The sequence below is a fragment of the Podarcis gaigeae genome, assembly GCF_964106915.1.
Source record: "Podarcis gaigeae genome assembly, chromosome: 5".
NCBI lineage: Eukaryota > Metazoa > Chordata > Lepidosauria > Squamata > Lacertidae > Podarcis > Podarcis gaigeae.
In genome coordinates, this window is record NC_139681.1 from 84,813,332 (window position 1) to 84,835,416 (window position 22,085).

Below are 22,085 nucleotides of genomic sequence, written 5' to 3' on the forward strand. Positions count from 1 at the left end.
AAACTGCCTGACTCTTCAGTTGCACCAAGATTGCAATGAAGGCAAGAGTACTCCAACGGTAGCAGAGATTTTAAGCTTTGATGTTTGTTTGCTGTTATCAAGTTTAAGGCTGTCCTGCAGCTAAAAGACCACTGGGTGGCTCACAGAATGGAAACAATGCACTTTAAATGCAAACATACCATAAACATGCAATTCAGATAGAACATCAGCTATTTTTTTGTGTTTATAAAGAAACAGATTTTAAAAATCAGAGTGAAGATTTAATTAATTTTTTTAAAAGCAAAAAAGATATTAAAGCATGTCCACAGAATGGAAAATGGCAGGATCACCAATAATGTGCTATTTGCAGAGCTGGCTTCAGGCACCAGGCCCATTGGCAGATCGACTCTGTGTTGCAAAAATGTCTGCAAATGTGTCATGAAGGCTGGCAAAACTGTTAGCACATTTGCAAAGCTAAGCAGGGTCCAGTATGATTTCAAATTGGATGGGGAACCATGGGTTGAGATTCCCGCATTGCAAGGGATTGGACTAGATGACGCTTGTGGTCCTTTGCAACTCTACAATTCTATGATTAACTCCACCATGTGGAGTTTCAGATGACTGCAGTTCCTAGAGACCAGCATTCCTCTCACAGGAAAAATGACCATGGGGAGGAGCACAGAAAGAAGAAACGCCATTGTACACCTGCAACAGCAAAACTGGGTGCCTCTATCTGCCCCATTTGCAACAAAACATGTTTCTCCCATATTTGTTTCTACCGCCACAGCAGGCACTGTAAAACTCCAACCGTTTGACTTCACCCCCAAAGGCACCCGAGACAGACAGATACCAACAACATTGATCGGTAACTTCAAAGTCCCTGGTCTTCTTTTTATTTGTGTTATTAATCATACACCAGACTTAGTCTTCATTATTCTTCAATGGAGGACCATCCTCTGTAGAGCAGGACACAGGACCACCCATGGGGAAAGGGTCTGGTACTTCTCCCACTACTCAACTGTTTCCCAATTCTCTGGGTGGCCTGAAGGAAAGATCCAAGTGGTAATAAGCTTTGCTGTTGTTGTTGTTGTTTCTTATAGCATCACCACCACCAACATATTACAGATGCAGCCACCGAGGAAACCATTTAGCACATTAATAACTAAGGGCACTTCCAGATTCTTGCTCTTTTGGGGTGGGATTCAATTTCATACCAGCAAATTTAGTTTGCACAATTAGTGTCAATTGGGAGATCTTGCTCAACCAACCCACTTCCCCCAACTGATCAGATGTTTTGCAGTAAGTGGTAGGAAAATGTACTGGAAAGTGTGGGATAACAATGGCTCTGGCGCAACATCATCTAACCTCTCTGCAAACAAATCAGAATGAATGCTCATTAAACAGAGCATCTGGAAGCACTCTGAGATGCATATCAGTGGTTTTTCTGCCCATGGCTTATACTCTCAGCTCCTATGCTACGCATCCCTTTATGACATTATGATGCAGCATTTACAATTCAGGGCAAGCGAACAATATTAAGTAAGCAGCAACCAAAGTAAGTAGTGAACAAATGAGCTTGAGATGTGGCAGGGAGGCGATAGATCAGAATAGCATGCTTGGGATCTATCACACAGCGAGGGACTGAAGTTTTGTGGTAATATATGGATTAGCTCAGTCTTCCCAACTGTGGAAAAACAAAAGACAATTGGTGATGTATGGAGAAAACTATGCTAAAAAGAGAATCATCAACAAAGAAGCCTGTCAGCACGAAAAGGCAGCGTACAGCCCGCTGCTGCATCCATAAAGCAATTTGGTTTGTAACTCCAGCGCACACAGAGGGAAAACATACAATAGGCCTGCCCAGAGGTTATCCATTAACTGTGTCATCTCAGCGAAGCTACATTTCACACTGGGAAGAGTGGGAAGGAGGGCAAGGAAATAATGGGGTATTAAGCTTTCTGAAACAGAGAGGAATTTTTTTGTCTGTGTGTCTTTGCATTAAAAGTCTCCTCGGCTGCTCCTATGAAGCTGACCTGTACTGGCCCAGTCTGTATGTAATGCCATACCAAACCATAGCCTCACTCTGGGCGGCAGCAGGACCAGAAACATTTATTATTTTTGCTGCTTCTGGCTAAGCCAGAGGTGGGGAACAGCAGGCCTGGGGCCAAATGTGGCCCCCAGCCCTCTCTTTGGCCCTGGGGTAGGGTTGCCATATTCCGAAGAGCAAAAAAGAAGACACATTTGCCCAGGGGAGGGGGGAGCGCATGTGTGCTTGTGCGTGCATGGGCACAGCACCAGCAGACTGCCTAACCATACAAATAACCTTCTGGATCCCAAAAAGAGGACATGTCCAGGAAAACCTGGACATATGGCAACCCTACCCTTGGGGCTCTTCCCAGGCTACACACCATTCCCCAGGCTCCACGCTGCTAGCATGCTCTTTCCTGGTTTGAATGTGTTCTTGACGTCTTTTTTAGCATTAGGAGGTACAGTGGTACTTCAGGTTACATATGCTTCAGGTTACATACTCCGCTAACCCAGAAATAGTGCTTCAGGTTAAGAACTTTGCTTCAGGTTGAGAACAGAAATCATGCTGCGGCAGCGCGGCAGCAGCAGGAGGCCCCATTAGCTAAAGTGGTGCTTCAGGTTAAGAACAGTTTCAGGTTAAGTACGGACCTCCGGAACGAATTAAGTACTTAACCCGAGGTACCACTGTATGCACAAGGTATAAGTATGTCACCAAATTATACAGGCTGCGAGATAACATGTTATTAAATTCAAAACATGAATCCAAGGCTTATGATGAGAATAGATTCCCTAGGAATATCAATAGGCATGTCATTATCCTAAAGGTAAAGGGACCCCTGACCATTAGGTCCAGTCGTGGCCGACTCTGGGGTTGCGGCACTCATCTCGCTTTATTGGCTGAGGGAGCCGGCATACAGCTTCCGGGTCATGTGGCCAGCATGACTAAGGGCAATATAAAAATTTAATTTAACAACAACAACAACAAAATCCATACTTTCCAGAAGGATGCACAACTTAAATACAGCCATTCTTCAGATTTCCCAATTCTCTGTATTCTGCAGTACAGTTCTCCAGCTAAGTAATGTGTAAAAAAATGCATAAATATCAGGCTAAAGTGTACATATGAATGCATATATGACCAAAAATGGGTGAGAGAAGCAAAACGGCATACAAAAATGGGAATATTAAAAGAAAATTGCATTAAAATGCAGGTGAATTTTCAAAGGGAAATTTAAAAATAAATAAATAAAACACAAAAAAACCTGGCACAAAACTCAATTTAAGATTGGGGGAAAAGATTGGAGAAACTGCTGTTGGCAGATACATTCATCCCTACTGTAAAGGCACCTGCATATAGCCTGTGTCTCAAATCCACGGGTAAACTTACATAGGGCAGGCCTGTTATTGTTGTCTGCGCCTTTTCATAAGATTGCAGCAGTGATTGCATATTGCCACCAACTACTAAAAAAACACAGCACTCTTAGCCGGGAGTGTAAGTCTAACATCCATTTGTTGAAATTGGACATAGCTGGGCTTGGGTCTTATAAAGCCGTAGATAAAAAAATGTCAAGAGCTTGTGTAAAATGGTTGTCATTTCCTACTGCAACAGTGTGCTCATTTTGTGGAGCATGGTCATCCAACTCACCCCATTTCCAATTATTTTATTTGCATTTCCTGGCAACTACCGCAGATGCAAATATCCGCCACCCTTGAGAGCGTAAAATTAAGGCTTATTCATCCATCTTCATTGCCTCTGTTCCCTGGAGATGAGAAAGTTCCAACTCTGCTCTGTGTTATATATGGAAACATCCTCTGTGAAAAGTGGATTGGAGAAGGTGTTCAGAGATACGGCTTTTCGGGGGATAAAGAGAAATGAGCTTGGTTATCAAACAGCAAAAAATATTTATCTTACACTTTTAGTAGTTGTTGCTCATAAGTATGCTGGGAAGTATGCTAGTGGACTATGGAGAGCTTGGGTCCTATTTCTGATATAGCTATTCAAAGGCTCTTTGCATAATATTCTAGACATTTTATGCTTGGAAATAGAGGAGTGCATATAACATACCAAGACTCACTTCCCATAAACACACACACACAGAGAGAGAGAGAGAGAGAGGGAGAGAGAGAGAGAGAGAGAGAGAGAGAGAGAGAGAGAGAGAGATTATTACATTTTGCTTCTGGCAGTGGTGAAAAGTTCCAGGTTTCAGCACTTACCCAGGTTTGGTTTCCTTTGGAGATATAATAGCATTTTGTAATATTTGTGTTCATTTTCAAATATATGTGCTGAGCATAGATGGAAGCACAGCTTAAGTGCTCCATCAGACAATTGAAGCCCTCTGCTTCCACAAAAGGGACCCCTGACCATTAGCTCCAGTCGAGGACGACTCTGGGGTTGCGGCGTTCATCTCACTTTATTGGCCGAGGGAGCCAGTGTACAGCTTCCGGGTCATTTGGCCAGCATAACTAAGCCACTTCTGGCGAACCAGAGCAGCGCACGGAAATGCTGTTTACCTTCCCACCAGAGTGGTACCTATTTATCTGCTTGCACTTTGACGTGCTTTCGAACTGCTGGGTTGGCAGGAGCAGGGACCGAGAAACGGGAGCTCACCCTGTCGCAAGGATTCAAACCACCAACCTTCTGATCGGCAAGCCTAGGCTCTGTGGTTTAACCCACAGCGCCACCGGTGTCCCACTCATGATAGTAGCAGGGCATTTATACATGATCCCTCTTTCAATACTCTTTGTCTCTGAAAAAGGGCAGACATACTGCTTGATTTCCAGTTAGCGCATGCCCTATAACTTTCTGTTGAAATCTTGTAACCTTTTATACCACAAATGTCCTGAGCTGTTTTTTGTCCCTGCTATCATGCAAGAGTCCCCCTCCAGATGGCAATAATGCAGTAACATTGGGGGAGCATCGCAGAACAACTAATAAAGTGAAATGAGATGTGGATGCTCCAGTAGAAATCTACCACTAATTCACTAGTATTGCATCAATGACATGTCACAGAATACTTCCACACACAAAACAACCAATCTGGAGGGGCCCACAGGTAGCCCCATCAGGTATTTTCATTCTTCTGGAGAATCTGTTGCTTGCTAGTGTTTTTGTTTTTTACTGCAATCCTATGCACACATTATACACAATGGGGCTTCCTTCCATATAAATATGCATAGAATCTAGTTGCACATGAACATTTGCAAAATGTGTTCTCGAAGCTACCAGCATGAGTTTGACCAAACTGTGGGAGGCAGTGGAAGACAGGAGTGCCTGGTGTGCTCTGGTCCAGGGGGTCACGAAGAGTCGGACACGACTAAATGACTAAACAACAACAACAAATAGGGGGGAAAATTAAAATATCAATTAAAAAACAAACAAACAACCATTGAGCAATTATTTTATAAATGTTTTCAACTCTATTTTTGAAAGTCACCTTGCTGGGAGGCTAATCAATCTTTGCCAGTAAACTGCTAAGGGAAAATGATCACTGGTGTATTTTTGGCTGTTCCTTTTTCTTTCTCTCACAGGAAGCTTCAAGTTAGTTCCAGGTTCAGATGATATATCAGCTGTAATTAACATCCAGCCTTGAAAATAGAGGTTTATGGCTTTATCCAAAATCCTCCTGCTGTTGTTCTCACATAAGCACCTTGTTGTCCACTATGACAACAGGATACTGGACTAAATGGGTCATTGGCCTCATCCTGCAGGCACTTCTGGTGTTTTCCTTGGCCACCCCTAACCAGAGTTAAAGAAATAAAAGGTGACTAAAAAACCCCTCTGCTTTCCAAAAGGTAATGAGATTAGTTGATTGCAGAAGAGTGAACAAACTACAGTGGTACCTCAGGTTACAGACGCTTCAGGTTACAGACTCTGCTAACCCAGAAATAGTGCTTCAGGTTAAGAACTTTGCTTCAGGATAAGAACAGAAATTGTGCTCTGGTGGCACAGCGGCAGCAGGAGGCCCCATTAGCTAAAGTGGTGCTTCAGGTTAAGAACAGACCTCTGGAATAAATTAAGTACGTAACCAGAGGTACCACTGTATTACAAATCTTATTTTGTCTGGGTGTGCCGTTCAGGCAGCAATCCAAAGCACATTGTGTGCATAGAAGGGCTAGGCTAATATATTTTTGCACCTGAGTCAGACCCTAAAATTGTGCCTACCATGGAAGAAGGGTTGAGGGAAGTCCTACATCAGGGAGAAAAAGTGGGGAGGAAGATCAACATTGGAATCTGCTGCCCCTGTAAATCATGCCATCAAAGATGGTTGCCTCTCCTTGCCTTATGGCTGGACCAGTCCTGGTGGATAGTGTAATTTTGCTACTTGGTCACTAGATGGCACTAGGCTTGGTTATATCTGGCTAGAGTCAGCAGTTTTTGTTTCCTTCGTGTCTAAGAGAAACAATCGACCTTGTCTAGCTTCCTTACTGGTATGTCTTCCATGACACACAAGTTTCATTTGAAAGAATGGATCACTTCCAAGGAGACAGAATCCCTGGGGCTGATTCATGGGTTGAGGAAGTATGCTGATCCCACCTGCTGAAGCCTTAGGGTTACAGAGCTCAGTGGGGTTATTTCCCCACCTGTGCCCATACTAGCAGAATCTCTGTTTGAGCAGGGTATGGCCTTGCCAAGCTGGAAAACAGCTTGATTGGTCTTCATGCATGGACTGCTACTGCTAGAGAACAGGGTCTGGCTGGCTGGCTGAAGTTGCACCCCAAAACAATAGAGAATGTGCAGTTTTCCTGAGACTGATGACATAACCTTTATAAATTCCTCTTCCAAGTCTGTTTATCTGTTTATTTATTGAGAGTCATTCTGGACTCACAGCTGTCCATGGAGGTGCAGGTCAATTCTGTGTCCAGGGCAGCTGTTTATCAGCTCCATCTGGTACGCAGGCTGAGACCCTACCTGCCTGTGGACTGTCTTGCCTGTGGTGCATGCTCTAGTTATCTCCCACTTGGACTACTGCAATGCGCTCTATGTGGGGCTACCTTTGAAGGTGACCCAGAAACTACAACTAATCCAGAAGGGGGCAGCTAGACTGGTGACTGGGAGCGGCCGCCGAGACCACATAACACCTGTCTTGAAAGACCTACACTGGCTCCCTGTACATTTCCAAACACAATTCAAAGTGTTGGTGCTGATCTTTAAAGCCCTAAACGGCCTCGGTCCAGTATACCTGAAGGAGCGTCTCCACCTCCATCATTCTGCCCGGACACTGAGGACCAGCGCTGAGGGCCTTCTGGTGGTTGCCTCACTGCGAGAAGCCAAGTTACGGGAACCATGCAGAGGGCCTTCTCGGTAGTGGCACCCGCCCTGTGGAACGCCCTCCCACGAGATGTCAAAGAGAAAAATAACTACCAAACTATTAGAAGACATCTGAAGGCAGCCCTGTTTAGGGAAGCTTTTAATGTTTAATAGGTTATTGTATTTTAGTGTTTTGTTGGAAGCTGCCCAGAGTGGCTGGGGAAACCCAGCCAGATGGGCGGGGTATAAATAATAAATTATCATCATCATCATCATCATCATCATCATCATCATCTAGGCAGGTTGAAGTTATTCCCCCCCCTCCCCATTTCACAGCCAGAAACAGTAAATATGTGTACAGTACTACAGTTACACAATTCCAGTTGCAGAATCTAGCATTTCTGGACGCAGAATTCGGAAGGAATTTATTGGCGGTGAAGCGACCGAAGCGCCGTATTGATTCTACGCAGCCAGTGCAAAGTTAGACACGACTTGATCGACTGCGAAGAGGAAGCAAATGAGCCTGACTCCCCCACGTGGGGCTGTAAATTCAGATAGTCCATCCCCGTTGACGGGTTTTTCTTTTTTCCCCCTAGGAATCCCAGCAGAGCGCGCCTCCCACCCCCGACCCAAATTGTGGGCGGGGCTAGGAACTTGCAAAGGCGTGATTGGCTCGGCGGAGGCTTTAAATGATTTGGAGGGCTGCAAGCTGCGCCTGGGAGGTGGAGCTTCAGCGGAGCCTGTTGCTTGCGCGGGGCTGGCGAGCAGCGCGGCGAGGAGAGACGCAGAAAGCTGGAGGGAAATTGCCCTCATCGGTTGCTTCCCCCGTACGCCGCCGGTGCAGCAGCGCTTCCCGATTTTTTTTTTTTTAATTATTTTTTGTTAAGCCTCCTTAATCCCTCTTAATCCGAACGCGCAGCGACCGTCCCCTCTGAAGTTCCCCGATGCCAACTTTCCCGCAGCTCGCTGCTCTTCTGCAGCAGCGCCAGCCCGGGACGGGCAGCTGAAGACCTACAGCCGGCGGCTTTCGACCTCGGAGCCCCGCCGAGATGACCCCGAGCGCAGCGTGGCTCGTGTGCATCCTTGGCAGCCTGGTGGTCTCGCCCAGCGCGCCGCTGCAACTTCAGCAGGGCATGTGAGTGGAGCGGACGGGTCTTTTTTTTTTCCTTAGAAGGGGGAGCTGGTTGCTCAGAGTCCTTTTGCATCTTGTTCTGTGCGGGGAGGGAAACGGAGCGGGGGCGGGTCGCTTTGATCCCCGCACAAAGGGTGGAATGTCTTGGAATTCCCGTTTTGTTCCCCCCCCCCCTCTCTAAAGCTGCTATCCTAACCCCATTTACCTGGCCGTATGCTCATCTTAATTCAGCTGCGCTTAGTCCTAAATTTAGGCATTGCTAGGATTGCAGCCTCTTTATTTAATCACAGAATTGTAGAGTTGCAAGGGACCGCAAGGGTCATCTAGTCCAACCCCCTGCATTGCCGGAATCTCAACATAGGACCCTCCCCCCCCCATCCAATTCAAAAGCACACCAGTCCCTGCTTAGCCTTGCAAATGTATTAGCAGTTTTATTGGGAGAGCATCTGTTGTGCATGCAGAAGTTTTCAGGTTCAATCCCCAGTGTCTCCAGGTAGGGCTGCCTGAAACCCGTGAGAGCTGCTGTTCACCCGTGTAGACCATATTGAGCTAGATGGAGGTCTGTCTCAGTACAAGGCAGGAGGTTCCTGTGAATGAGGAAGGCTAATAAAAGGGTGCTGTTGCTAAAGTGAAACCGTCCCTATAGGAATCTGCTTCCTGCCAAGTTTGTCCATCCATTCTATTCCTGATATTGTCACGTCTGATGGGCAATGGCTGTCCAACATCACAGGCAGAGTTCTTGAGCAGAGCCACCCCATACATTCAAAGCCCATCCAGCTACACATTTAAAGCACATGCATTACAAACTGTAGTTTGTTAATGGTGCTGGGAACTGCAGTTTTTCCAGGGGAAGCTACAGTTCCCAGGATTCTTTGGGAGAAGTCATGTACTTCAAATGTGTGTTGGATGCGCTTTAAGTTTATGGTGTGGCAGATGTCGGGAATTGAACCAGGGTCTTCCTGAATGCAAGACAGGAAGGTAAGCATTGAGGGGAGGTGATTTTTCAGGATTTAGTAGACTAACCATGTGCAAGTTTATCTGCGGCATTCTGCTTTAGTAAATTAAGGCATCCTTGCTCTTTGGGAGCAAGGGAAGTTTTACTCCCTTTAGTCAGTAAGCATTTTTCAGACAAAGGACCAGATTCAAGTAAGTTGTTGTGCTAGCAGAAACTAGTGCAATGGGACTTGAGCCCCTTTCCTCCCCCTGCATGATTCCACTGCCTCCCCCTGCTCTCCATTATCTCCAGATCTGCTTGGGAGAGTCAGTAGAAACCCTGGAATAGCAGGTTTGTGTAGAGGGGAGACAGCAGATTGTCCGGCAAGCAGGAATGCTTGCACCGATGGAGCAGTCGCCTTAGCATGACACTGAATTCCTCCCAAAGTACTTAAGGCGGTATCTCACTTCAGTTCTAAATGCCCTCACTTCGTGGACTCTTGTTGGCTTCTGTGGAATTCACAGCTGCTTTGTGCATTGACAAAATGTCTACATGCATTTTGTGTCTGTGCTGACAAGAGTGTGGCCACTTATCCTTTGGTCGTGGCTGAGAAAAGCATACTGTATAAGCATTTCCGTGTGGAGGTGTGGTGGAAAACCCTGATGAGTTGTGGCTTCTAGCTCTTTGCATGTGTAACAGAGATTCACATTGTGCACTCCTTCCATGTGATTTGTTTTTGGTGTTTGCTGTGAGCACGCACCAAAAACAAAGCGAATTCTTTCGTTAGACCTTTTGGAAACAGCCATAGCTCAGTGGTAGAGCATCTGCTTTTCATGCAGAAGTCCCAGGTTCAGTCCTTGGAATCTCCAGGTAAAGCTGGAAATTCCTCCTACCTGAAACCTTGGAGAGCCACTGCTCTACTAAGCTACATGGACCAATACTCCCTCTTTCTAAAAGGCAGATTCCTGCATTGGGTTTCTTGAGTGATGGTGTATGTAGGAAGGAAGCTAGGGGAGGAAGCTTCTATCAAATGTGTTTACAGTTGCAACATTTATGCAATCTGCTTTTGCTTGTTTTTGCTTTCAAGTGATATGTAGCGACTTTAATTTTATTCCAGACAGACCAAGAGTATTCTAAATGCTACATCCTTTGGGCAGGACACATACATGGCATGCCATCATGGCTTAGTTATCCAACAGTATGCCTTTATTGCTATCCTTATAGTCACAGAGTCTAAGGTTCTGTGCTGACACGGCTGTCCAGATCGCCAAACCACGGTTTAGGGTTGCAGGGGTTTGCATCCCTTCACTCCTCCCCGTTTCTGCACGAATTTCTTCCTCCCCATACCTTACTTTAATTGCAGCTTCCCAGTGACATTAATCATTGTTTTGAGGCAAACCCTCTTCAAACCATGGTCAGTGCCGATACCAACAAAACTGCTTGAAGAAAACCATAGAAAGGGAAGAGGTAACTCATCATCAGTGTGCACAAACCCATAGCATGTCCCTGATCTTCTGGCTTTGGAGACAGGACACATTTCATCTTCTGTAATAAAATGATCGAATTGCTCTTAATGATAATTTCAGTATATGCTTCATATATGCAGTGGTGATTTGAATTGGCCGTTGTGACAAGAGGTTAGAATCAGGAGGGCTGTAATTATGCTGCATTAATTAACTGGAGTCAAAGAGTGTGGCATTGTGCCTGCTGTGTGAAGTGCCTTGCCTGTTCTTGTGTGTTACCTAATGCTTGAGTGACACTGTCTGGTCTATACTGCAGCCTACAATCGGGGTCAGCCCCATGGCAAAAAGTTTAATTGGATTTCTTTTCTTGACAGCTGCTTTGTGCAATAGCTGCAGACTTCAGGTCTCCGGAGGTTATTGAACAGAGAAACGATTAGGGAGATGTGTAACTTTGTGGTGAGGGCGGCGGGGGGGGGGGGAGAAGGGAAGAGGGAGCAGGCTGCTGTCTGTACCTCTTGCAACCATCTTTAGGCAGAATTATTCTGGGGAGTAGAAAGGGCAGGTTCACAGTTTCAAACTGCTTTTGTTGATATTAGGAGTCATAGATTGCCACTGCATCTTTAGCACCCCACGATGGTGCTCCTATTTTGGGACTGGGTCATTTTTTAATTTCCTTTTCCCCCTGTGACCAATGTCTACAGCTTTCCATTGGGAAATGTATATTGGCTTTTTGTATTATTATTATTATTATTATTATTATTATTATTATTATTTACATGAGATAGCATAGTCCTCACCTGTGAACCTTATCCATCTTTGAAAGTAAATTTGGGTACAGGTCTTCTATTAATAAGTCAGGACTCATAATTAGGTCACAGACAAACCTAACATGGCTCTCACCAGGGCTATGTCCCATTTTTAATGTTTTTTTTTCTGGTAACTTTCATTTTCTTAAGAGTAGGGAAAGGAGGGACAACAGCAGAGACACATGGAGCGCAAAGGGAGGGAAAGTGTACAGTGGTACCTTGGTTCTCAAACGCCTTTGTACTCAAACAACTTGGAACGCAAACACTGCAAACCTGGAAGTAAGTGTTCTGGTTTGCGAACTTTTTTCAGAAGCCGAATGTGCTCCATTTTGAGTGCCATGCTTCTGTTCTGAGCACCACACTTTCATTTTGAGTGTTACGCTGAGGTCTGCTTTTGCTATTTAGTTTGTGTTTTCATTTTTGCGGCTTTTTTGTTTTGTTTTTGTGACTGTGTGGAACCCAGTTCGGCTACTGATTGATTTGATTGTGTGACTGCAGTACATTGTTTATTGCTTTCATTTTATGGATCAGTGGTCTTGTTTGATAGTAAAATTCATGTTAAATTGCTGTTTTAGGGGTTGTTTTTAAAAGTCTGCAACGGATTAATTTATTTTGCATTACTTTCTATGGGGAAGTGTGCCTTGGTTTTGGAACGCTTTGGTTTTGGAACAGACTTCCGGAACGGATTAAGTTTGAGAACCAAGGGGGAGAGGAGAAAAATGGGCATAGTAAACAATAAACAACTTAAAGTGGTTCCTGTGCATGGTGCTGGGGTCAAAGATGGGTCACAGAGGCGAAAAAGCCAGGGGAGATTGTTTTTGGGCAGGCTTCCTCAACCTCGGCCCTCCAGATGTTTTTGTCCTACAACTCCCATGATCCCTAGCTAGCAGCACCAGTGGTCAGGGATTCTGGGAATTGTAGTCTCAAAACATCTGGAGGACCGAGGTTGAGGAAGCCTGTTTTAGGGTATTTATGTGAGGCGCTTTAGAAAGATTGATGGCCCATGTGGTTACTGTTGCTACCAGTTTCGTATTCTGATTATTGAGTGATAATTGCCGTTAGCATGCACTTGCACACTGAACTTCAGGGTTGTTTTCTTCTGAGATAACTAAAATCTTTTTGGAGAGTACCACTCCTGAGTGAGAACATATGAAATTAGTGTGGTAACATATCTTTTAGTTTTCACCTTTCTCCTAATATTAAAGGCCGGGGCTATCACTTCCTAGTGTGAGGGCAGGGAAACCTCTGGCCTGGGGGCAAATGCAGCCCTCAAGCCTCTCTCTGTGTTGCCCATGGGACTCTCCACAGCCACAGCCCCTCAGCGTGCCTGCTTTGTACCAGCACTGAGTGGTTTTGCCTGGCTGCAGTGGGTCCTTGAACTCAGATAGGGTCTCATTTTTTGCCTGGGGAAGGGCAGAGAGGTTGTATTTGGCCTGAGGAGACACCAGCCTTTTGTTTGAAGGTCAAAATCTCCATTTGTTGCTCTTCCCACTTTTGCCTCTGGACCCACCTACCACTGGAATGCGGCCCCTGGATGTTTGCCCAAAAGGGTGAGAGGCCCTCAGGCTGTAAAATGGTTTCCCACCCCTCTCCTAGTCATGTCCTCTGGGAGGCAAACCTGGATGCGATGTTTTTCTACGATAAAGATGCTGAGAGGTGACGGCTTTGTATTTTAACGATTTTAAAGATTTTATGACACAATCTGAGGTAAATAGTGGGAGTTGCTTCCCGCGTTACTTGCTACATTAACCTTATTGCAACTATCTAAAGAGGTGGCGTGCTTTGGAGCAAAAGTGGCCTGGAATATTAAGACGGTCACACATTTATCAGGGTTGCTATTATGAAGGGCTAGGGCTAGGGTGCTTTGTAAGTCTCAGTAAAAGAAAAAGGGTAAAGGGACCCCTGACCGTTGGATCCAGTCGCGGACGACTCTGGGGTTGCGGCGCTCATCTCGCTTTATAGGCCGAGGGAGCTGGCGTACAGCTTCTGGGTCATGTGGCCAGCATGACCAAGCCGCTTCTGGAGAACCAGAGCAGCGCACGGAAACTCTGTTTACCTTCCCTCCAGAGTGGTACCTATTTATCTACTTGCACTTTCTGGCATGCTTTCGAACTGCTAGGTTGGCAGAAGCAGGGACCAAGCAACGGGAGCTCACCCTGTCGTGGGGATTCGAACTGCCAGCCTTCTGATCGGCAAGCCCTAGGTTCTGTGGTTTAGACCACAGTGCCACCCGCATCCTGTTGTTTTATATGCACACAGCCAAAGTCTCAGTAAGAAGGTGCAAATGGGAGCTTCAGTTCACCAACTGGAAGGCTGCAGGATAGCCACACCTGGCTTAAATGCTCCCCACTTCCCATTGCTACATTAAGTTTAGAAAAAGTGCATGTTGATTGCATTCACACAATTAATGTCAGGATTAATTTATTGCCATGCAAACAGTAATAGGCAACAGCCTAACTTCTAAGACACATGGAGGGGGCAACAATGTGTTAAAAAAATTATCTGTATACGGTTGTCCCGAACACCTTGCAAGTCAAACATTTTGGCTCCCAAACATAGCAAACCCGGCAGTGAGTGTTCTGGTTTGCGAATGTTTTTTGGAACTCGAATGTCCAACGTGGCTTCCGATTGGCTGCAGAAGCTTCTGGAACGAATTCCATTTGACTTCCAAGGTACGACTATGTATATATATATATAGAGAGAGAGAGAGAGAGAGCGCTCCAGACGAAGAAAATATTTCTACCAAGGAAAAGGGATTGAAGAATCCCTGATGAACTTTGGAGGAACTCCAGGGTTTCCTGGAACACATTAGATAGATGATCCCGTCAACTGACGTCAGCGAGTGCATTCATTTGAGTTAGTCCAAGGCTCTCACAAATGCTGCATGTAAGATACTGGTTTTCGTATTTTCAAATAAAAAGAGTGCATCAGCTCTGTTCAGTAGTCTAATCTTCTCTCTGCTTCCTATATAGGCTTTGCTTAAGTATGGTAACCTTAGAGTGATTTATTTATTTTTCTGGTAGACTTCACTGTTCTGAAATCTAATTGCATCCCCTGTTCATTGTTTATATGCACACAGCCAAATTTATCTTGCATTAATGCATAGAGCCATTGAAGGTAGGTGGTGGCATATATAACATTGAACTATGTGCTGGTTAAATACATTGATTGATCAGTGTTCAAGTGAAGATGCCTGGGCGCCAGGATGACGCCAATTTCTTCACCATTTCGAGGTGCATGACTGGGGATCCTTGGATCGCGACTGTTTTCACAGAATAGCACCACATCCTATGGATTTCTATCCATTATATTTTGTCTGCACAATCAGAATGAATTTTCAGGAACCAAAAAGTTGTATAAAAATATGACTTTTGAGCCACCTGGCCCCAAAATGGCAACTAGATATTCCGCTTTCATAACTGTAACTCTGGTTTGAGGAGCCATTTGGCACCTAGATTATATCTCTGAATTTCGAACGCTATTGATGTAGTTTACATAGTATAGTTTCATGGCCAAAGAATATTTTGAGTGGAATCGGATAGCTGTGAATACCTAAGAGCTGTCCCGAGTCAGACAAAAGCCTATGTAGTCCTGCATCGTGTTACCCGCAGTGACCAACCAAATGCCTATTGGCAGCCTACAGGCAGGGCATGAGTCCTATAGTCCTTGGCTCCTTTGGCAGTATATAAATTCAACTTAATTAAAAAATTCAGTTCAACAGTAACCCTTTGCTGCTGTTCCTCAGTGATTGGTAGAGAGGTATGGTGCCTCCAATGCTGGAGGTACTAGATTGCCATTATGCTCACTCTACGTGGGGCTGCCCTTGAGACTGACCCAGAAACTCCAGCGGGTGCAGAATGCTGCAGCAAGACTCCTTACGGGGTCCTTGCTGCGGGATCACATTCACCCCATGCTATACCAGCTGCGCTGGCTCCTGGTGGAGTACAGGGTCAGGTTCAAGGTGCTGGTTTTAACCTTTAAAACCCTATATGGCCTAGGACCTACGGGACCGCCTCTCCTGGTATGTCCCATGGAGGACCTTACTCTCTTCAAATAAAAACATCTTGGAGATCCCGGGCCACAGGGAGGTTAGGCTGGCCTCAACCAGAGACAGGGCTTTTTCAGCTGTGGCCCCGATCTGGTGGAACACTGTCACAAGAGACTGGGGCCCTGCAACACTTGACATCTGTTCCACCAGGCCTTTGGCCAAGGCACAGTCTGACCCCCTCCTTCGGTAATCCTCACAGAACTCTAGCCCAATGGTTGCCATTAATTTGATTTTGAATTGATTTTAGAATGCATTTCAATTAATTGATTTTATGTAAACTGTGTTACTTTTATTGTTGTTAGATGCTCTGAGCCCTGCTTTGGCTGGGGAGGGCAGTATATAAATAAAATTTTATTATTATGCCTAGCAGCCATCTGTCTTATGTCAGGCCTGTTTCTAGGCCTTTGTTACCATGTGTAAGGAAGTACAGCAGTCAGTAAACCAGAAAGGGGAAATCTTTGGTCCTCCCAGATGGAGGACCAGCTGATGGCCAGCATTGATGAGAGTTGGAATTCAATAATCGTAGAATTGGGAGGGATCACAATGGTCATATAGTCCAAGCCTCTGCAATGCAGGAATCTTTTCCCAACATGGGGCTCAAACCACAACCCTGAGATTAAGAGTCTCATGCTGTGCCGACTGAGCTATTGAGAGTCACAGGGTTTCCCCTGCAGTAAATCCACATCTGTCTTCTGCTTCTCCACATTTCTGAGCATCTATAGGCGAGTATGGTAACATTTGGTTTGCCATATATATGGAGACTGACAATTGTGGTTTTATAGAAGTGGCAATTATGCAGCAAGCTTTTAAATGCATGCTTCTAAAACATTTTCACCAGCGAGGTCGAAATTAATCTCCTTGGTATGTATAGACAAACTTAAAGCCTGCTACATCTTCATTTATTTCTTTTACTGGAGATTATAGCATGTGTTAATATATATACATAGTCATTGTTAGGGGTTTTTGTGTTTTGTTTGCTCTTGCCAGAGATAAGTCTCCGCAATCAATTGCGGGAAAATTGTACAGATGAGAACAGATCGGCCTGAAAGAACAATTGAGATTCCAGAAGCTTTCTGATTCCTAGGGACAGTTTGAGATTTAAGAAGCTGGTGAAAATGATGCTTCGATCGGGGAAGAGAACCTTTGGGCACAGATGAATATGCTTTCCCAGGATGCACCCCAGCCTAGGTTAACTCACTGTGTCCTTCTACCAAGCACCAAGGATGATTTTACTGCACCTTTAGCGTTGGCCTGTTGTAAAATGATCATATGTACCCATCCAAGAAAGAGGAAAAGATAGATGACAACATGATGTACAGTACAGAGCATATTAGCACATGTTGATGCACAGTGGCGGTCAACATCTAAAATTCGGTTGCATCAGACTTCGCTTCCACTTGCACAAGGAGCTTTCTGCAGTCTCCTCCCCACTCTGGCCCCTGATACTGGCTTGGGGTGTTTGTGTCAGGAGAACCCCATAGAATAGCACGCAAGGGGAAGAGAGATGGGGTCATTTCATCCAGGAAGCTGAAATCCTTGTACAAATGGAACGACTGGAAGAACGCAACACTGAATTCAGAGTGCCCTGAATTATTGCAAAACGTCAGAAATCTAGCTTGTAGGAATTGCAGATTACAGTGGTACCTCGGGTTACATACGCTTTAGGTTACAGACTCCGCTAACAAAAATCGTGGGCTGGCGGTGCGGCATCAGCAGGAGGCCCCATTAGCTAAAGTGGTGCTTCAGGTTAAGAACAGTTTCAGGTTAAGAACGGACCTCCGGAACGAATTAAGTACTTAACCCGAGGTACCACTGTATTAACCTTGATTTGTGAAATTGTGCTCCCAAATTTTAGATCCATTTGCACATGTGCTTATGTCACATGATGGCTTGTCAGTGAATGTGTGAATGTCATCCACTGAAATGGAGGTTACTTAACCCTGTTGGGGAAAGGTCGTAGATCAGGGGTAGAGCAGAGGCTTTGCATTCAGAAGGTCCCCGGTTCAATCCTCAGCTCCTCCATGTAAGCCAGGAGTGTGTCCTGTCTGAAATACTGGACAGCTGCTGCCAGTCAGCATAGAGCTAAATGTACCAATGGCACACCAAAAGATGCCCCATGTTATAGGCTGGTTATCTGCCAGTATGATCCTCAAACAACGTACAGTAACAACCGAAGCATTGGGAAAGTGTTCTGCCAGTGACCTTTGGCTGTTTCACACATGGAAGTCGTCACAAATTGAGAACCAAAAGACAGCCATGCCTCGAAATCCACACTGATTTATTTATTTTGATGCAGTTCTCCAACCAATGCATATATTAGGGACAAGTGTGCATAAGTATGATTATATTAGTGAGTACAACATACCAAACTGTATTGGGGAAATCTTTTGCAAAAATGTACATCAAAACCGTATACAAAAAAAAATGTGTTTGTTAGGAGAAATTCACTCTAAAATGCTGGTGAATTTTTGTGAGGATTTTGCAGTGTTCCTGTTTGCAGCTTGCTGCAGAAATGTGGAGAACTGAATTTAAGCTTTAAAAATGAGGCAATGAGAGAACTGAAATTGACACATCCTTCTAAGCTCCTGGCGCTGTTGTTGTTTTATATTACATTTATATCCTGCCCTTCCTCTCAAAGGAGCCTAATAGTTAAACAATTGGGAGTCAGAAACCCTTTCTGATCTACTGCAAATCACCCTGAGATCTACCATTAGATCCTGCCCTACCATTTCCTCCCCTTCTCTGTCCTTAACGGCTGGGAATCTCTATTCCCCTGCTTTTGGCGGGGGCAGGGATGTCATGTTAGAGCTGGGGGGAGAAGCAGAGGAACCAGTTCATTGTAAGAACTGAAGGAGAGAGGGGGAGAGAGAGAGCTATTAAAGGTAAAGGTAAAGGTACCCCTGCCCGTACGGGCCAGTCTTGACAGACTCTGGGGTTGTGCGCCCATCTCACTTAAGAGGCCAGGGGCCAGCGCTGTCCGGAGACACTTCCGGGTCACGTGGCCAGCGTGACAAAGCTGCATCTGGCGAGCCAGAGCCGCACACGGAAACGCCGTTTACCTTCCCGCTGGTACGCGGTCCCTATTTATCTACTTGCACCCGGAGGTGCTTTCGAACTGCTAGGTTGGCAGGCGCTGGGACCGAGCAGCGGGAGCGCACCCCGCCGCAGGGATTCGAACCGCCGACCTTTCGATCGGCAAGTCCTAGGCGCTGAGGCTTTTAACCCACAGCGCCACCTGCGTCCCCGAGAGAGCTATTAGCTGGCTGTAAAAAAATAAATATATATTTTGGGTTGCGGAGACTCTGTGAACTTTGTACAATAATGATGCGTTTTCTGCCAGCTTTGAAGAATGAGCTTACTTCCACTCACACAGTGCTTGCTTATTTTGTAACAGATATATTACAAAGACATCTTAAATATTCAGACCTGTGCTTCCTCATCCAAGAAAATAAAACCCTATAGCGTTGCCCCTGGAACGTCTCACTGCTTGCGGGTGGTGGGGTTGCTGTAATGTGGCAAATCAAGTGTATCTTGACTTCACAGGGATCAATAGTGTTCAGACAGCAGACGCTTCAGTTGACCTGATACAAGCTGGGACACCTTCCATTTAGTGGGGGCGTGAAAAGACTCTTCTGCTGAATTTAGACGCTTACTATAGTGTGTTTAGCACCTACTGAGCAGCTGCCCACTAAACAGTTTGATCATTTTTCAGTTAATGCAAATTCATAGCACAACCTAAACTTCTCATCCTATACTGGTTATATTTGAGCAGGCATGTCACCCGAGGGCATTCATCTTCCTGCTTTTTAAATCCACTCGATTCATGTTTCTGGATTCTGGTTGGGGGAAATGGTGACTAGATGGCATATTGATGATTAGCCTCCAGTTTCCAGACTCCCTTCCTTTTTAGGGAACATGTTTCTGGATAGCTGTCCTAGTCTAGTGGTTAAAGGACTGAGTTTCTGGTTGACTGCTTCTTTGCCATCCTTATTAGGAGAACTTAGACAAGCCCCACCACATCAGCCCTGTCCTGTCCCCACCTGCCACCTGTAATACAAGGATAATCAAGTTTGTAATTTTGGTTAGGAAGGGCTACAGTGCTGCTTTTATGGGAAGTGCAAACTTCCTAAAGCACTATATATAGCGTATTTTTTGCACCATAACACTCACTTTTTTCCTCCTAAAACGTAAGGGGAAATGTCTGTGCGTGTTATGGAGGAAATGCCTACGGGTGGCATGCCTACAGATTTTCCTCCTCTAAAAACTACGTGCGTGTTATGGTCGAGTGCGTGTTATAGAGCGAAAAATACGGTAAGTGCCTAGTACTTAGCAAATAGACCCTTCTTCTGAGAAGCCCTTTCATGGCTGGCATTGCAGAGGATTGGGTTCATTGTTGCCTGCATTGGAGCCCAGAATACATCAAACCATACTCTGTGTTTGCACTTTGCAGGAAACCATTGGGCAAAACTGTATCTTAGAAATAATTTCTCTCTCTCAATAACACAGCACACTTCCTTCTGCACAGCAGCCAAATCAGGCTCATTTGCCAGGTGGGAAACAGTGGGATTATATAAACTCAGAAGCTTCTACGCTGATCAAAAACCCCTTACAGCTCCAGAAATAAATTTTAAGTTGGGAGATAAACCATGTGGTTGGCTAGAGATACACCAGATTATGCGTTTTCTAAACCAACCAAATATAAGGACTCCAGCATTATGCAGCTGAATTAGTTTTGAGCAACTACTCAACCAACCCACTGGGAAAGGGAAACATCCCCCAACTAGATAAAATCCTCACACAATTAGATAAAATTAAGACTGAAAAGGGGGAAAGGTTTTGGAGACTAGAGGAACAACTGTGGGAACAAATTTGGAATCAGCTATCATTTGGATCCCTCCAAGAAACTCAAGAAAATGTTTTAAAGATAGCACAACGCAGGTACATGTGCCCAGCCAGGATATATAGAATTAATCATAATTTGTTGGTGGGAACTCATTTTACTTGGCTCTCTATGTGTGGTGGTTTTGCCCAAAACTTACTCCCTTTTGGGAAAAGGTTTTGCAAACAATTATTCAAAGGATGGCACTATTGCTCCAACCAGGCCCAAAATTAGCCCTATTGCCTCATTTTACTTAAGAACATCACCAATAAAGAGCCCAACCTCCATTAACTGCAGCTAGGTTAATTATTGCAAAACATGGGAAAACTTTAAACACAAATCTTTTTGAAGCCTGGATTTCACAAGTATGCGACATCGTGCTTATGGACAAATTAATCATTACAAAAGGAATATTGATTGGAGTGGGGGGAGACTCACACCTTCTATAGGACATGATGTCCTTTTATTGACTTTGGTAAGACAATCGAACATGGTTTTCACCCTCCATTGACTCATGGAACCTTATGGAGAGACGCTTTTGGAGAGATTGCCTTTCCTGGAACGTCTAAAACTACAACTGTCAGATGCTATTTTTCTTTTCTGTACAACTACTAAGCTATGTTTTCCTTGTATGGACATGTTACATTACTTGAAATTAAAAATCAATGAAGGAAGAAATGATTTTTCTCCTTTTGCTTGTCAGGCTTTCAAGGAATCATAGAACCGTACATTTGGAAGGGACACCAAGGGCAATCTAGTCCCCATGCAATCCAGATGCATTCAAGACAGGTGGTCATCCAAACTTTGCTTAAATACATACCAGGTTTCTTCAGAATACAGCTTGGAAATTACTGCTCTGCAGTATATAGTCTAAAGCAGGGATGGGGAACCAGGAGTCCCCAAGATGATGCTGGAATCTCTCATTAACCCCAGTCAGCATGAGCAATGGCAGGAATGATGGAAACATTAATCCAACATCTGATTCCCCACCCCTGATCTAAGTTTGAAGCAGGCCCCATTGGAAGGGGCAACAGTTGTCCCAGTGGGAGCCCTTAAGTTCTTATTGACTGTGTTTGGGAGCCCATGAGAACATACCTCTCACATACAGTTTTTGCAGTGCAATGGGTTCTGTTCCTCATTTTGTTGACACAAACGTTAATGGAGCCCATTGGGACCTTTGGCATCTCCAGAGTGGGGAGATGCAGAAGCTCTATTCTGGACACTATAGAAATATGTGGAAGAGCTGAGGCGTTTGAACTTCCAACTCCCCTTGGATTCAATTTGCAGTTGAAGCTGCAAGAATAACAGAGAACTCCAAAGTGTTGATGATGTGTGCGTGGGGGGGGGGAGTGCCTTCTCTCCAGCGAGACCGTTCAGCTTTCCTCCCTACTACCACTGTGGAAGGGGCATAGCACAAGAACAGAGCACATACTTTGCATGCAGAGAATCCCAGGTTCAGTTCCTGGTACTTAGCCTTTTGTGTGTGTGTTATTTTATTTAAAAGTATTTTGAAACAGCTTGAAAATCTCTGTGGTAAGTGTTCAGAGTGGTTCATATGCCTGGTCTAC

The 22,085-nt window shown here is 44.9% G+C and overlaps 1 protein-coding gene across 8 annotated transcripts in view; it reads left to right on the plus strand.

Moving 5' to 3' along the window:
• The first annotated feature begins 7,983 nt into the window (after positions 1-7,983).
• Positions 7,984-22,085, plus strand: part of LOC310844723 (uncharacterized protein) — a 226,560-nt gene continuing 212,458 nt past the window's right edge. For all 8 annotated transcript variants that reach the window (XR_014564272.1, XM_083739122.1, XM_083739127.1 and 5 more), the window contains exon 1: positions 7,984-8,390. Coding sequence is in view for 7 of the 8 variants with exons in the window: in XM_083739122.1 (XP_083595248.1) it covers positions 8,305-8,390 (86 nt within the window). In the remaining variant the exon portion in view is untranslated. The remainder of the gene's footprint in view (positions 8,391-22,085) is intronic.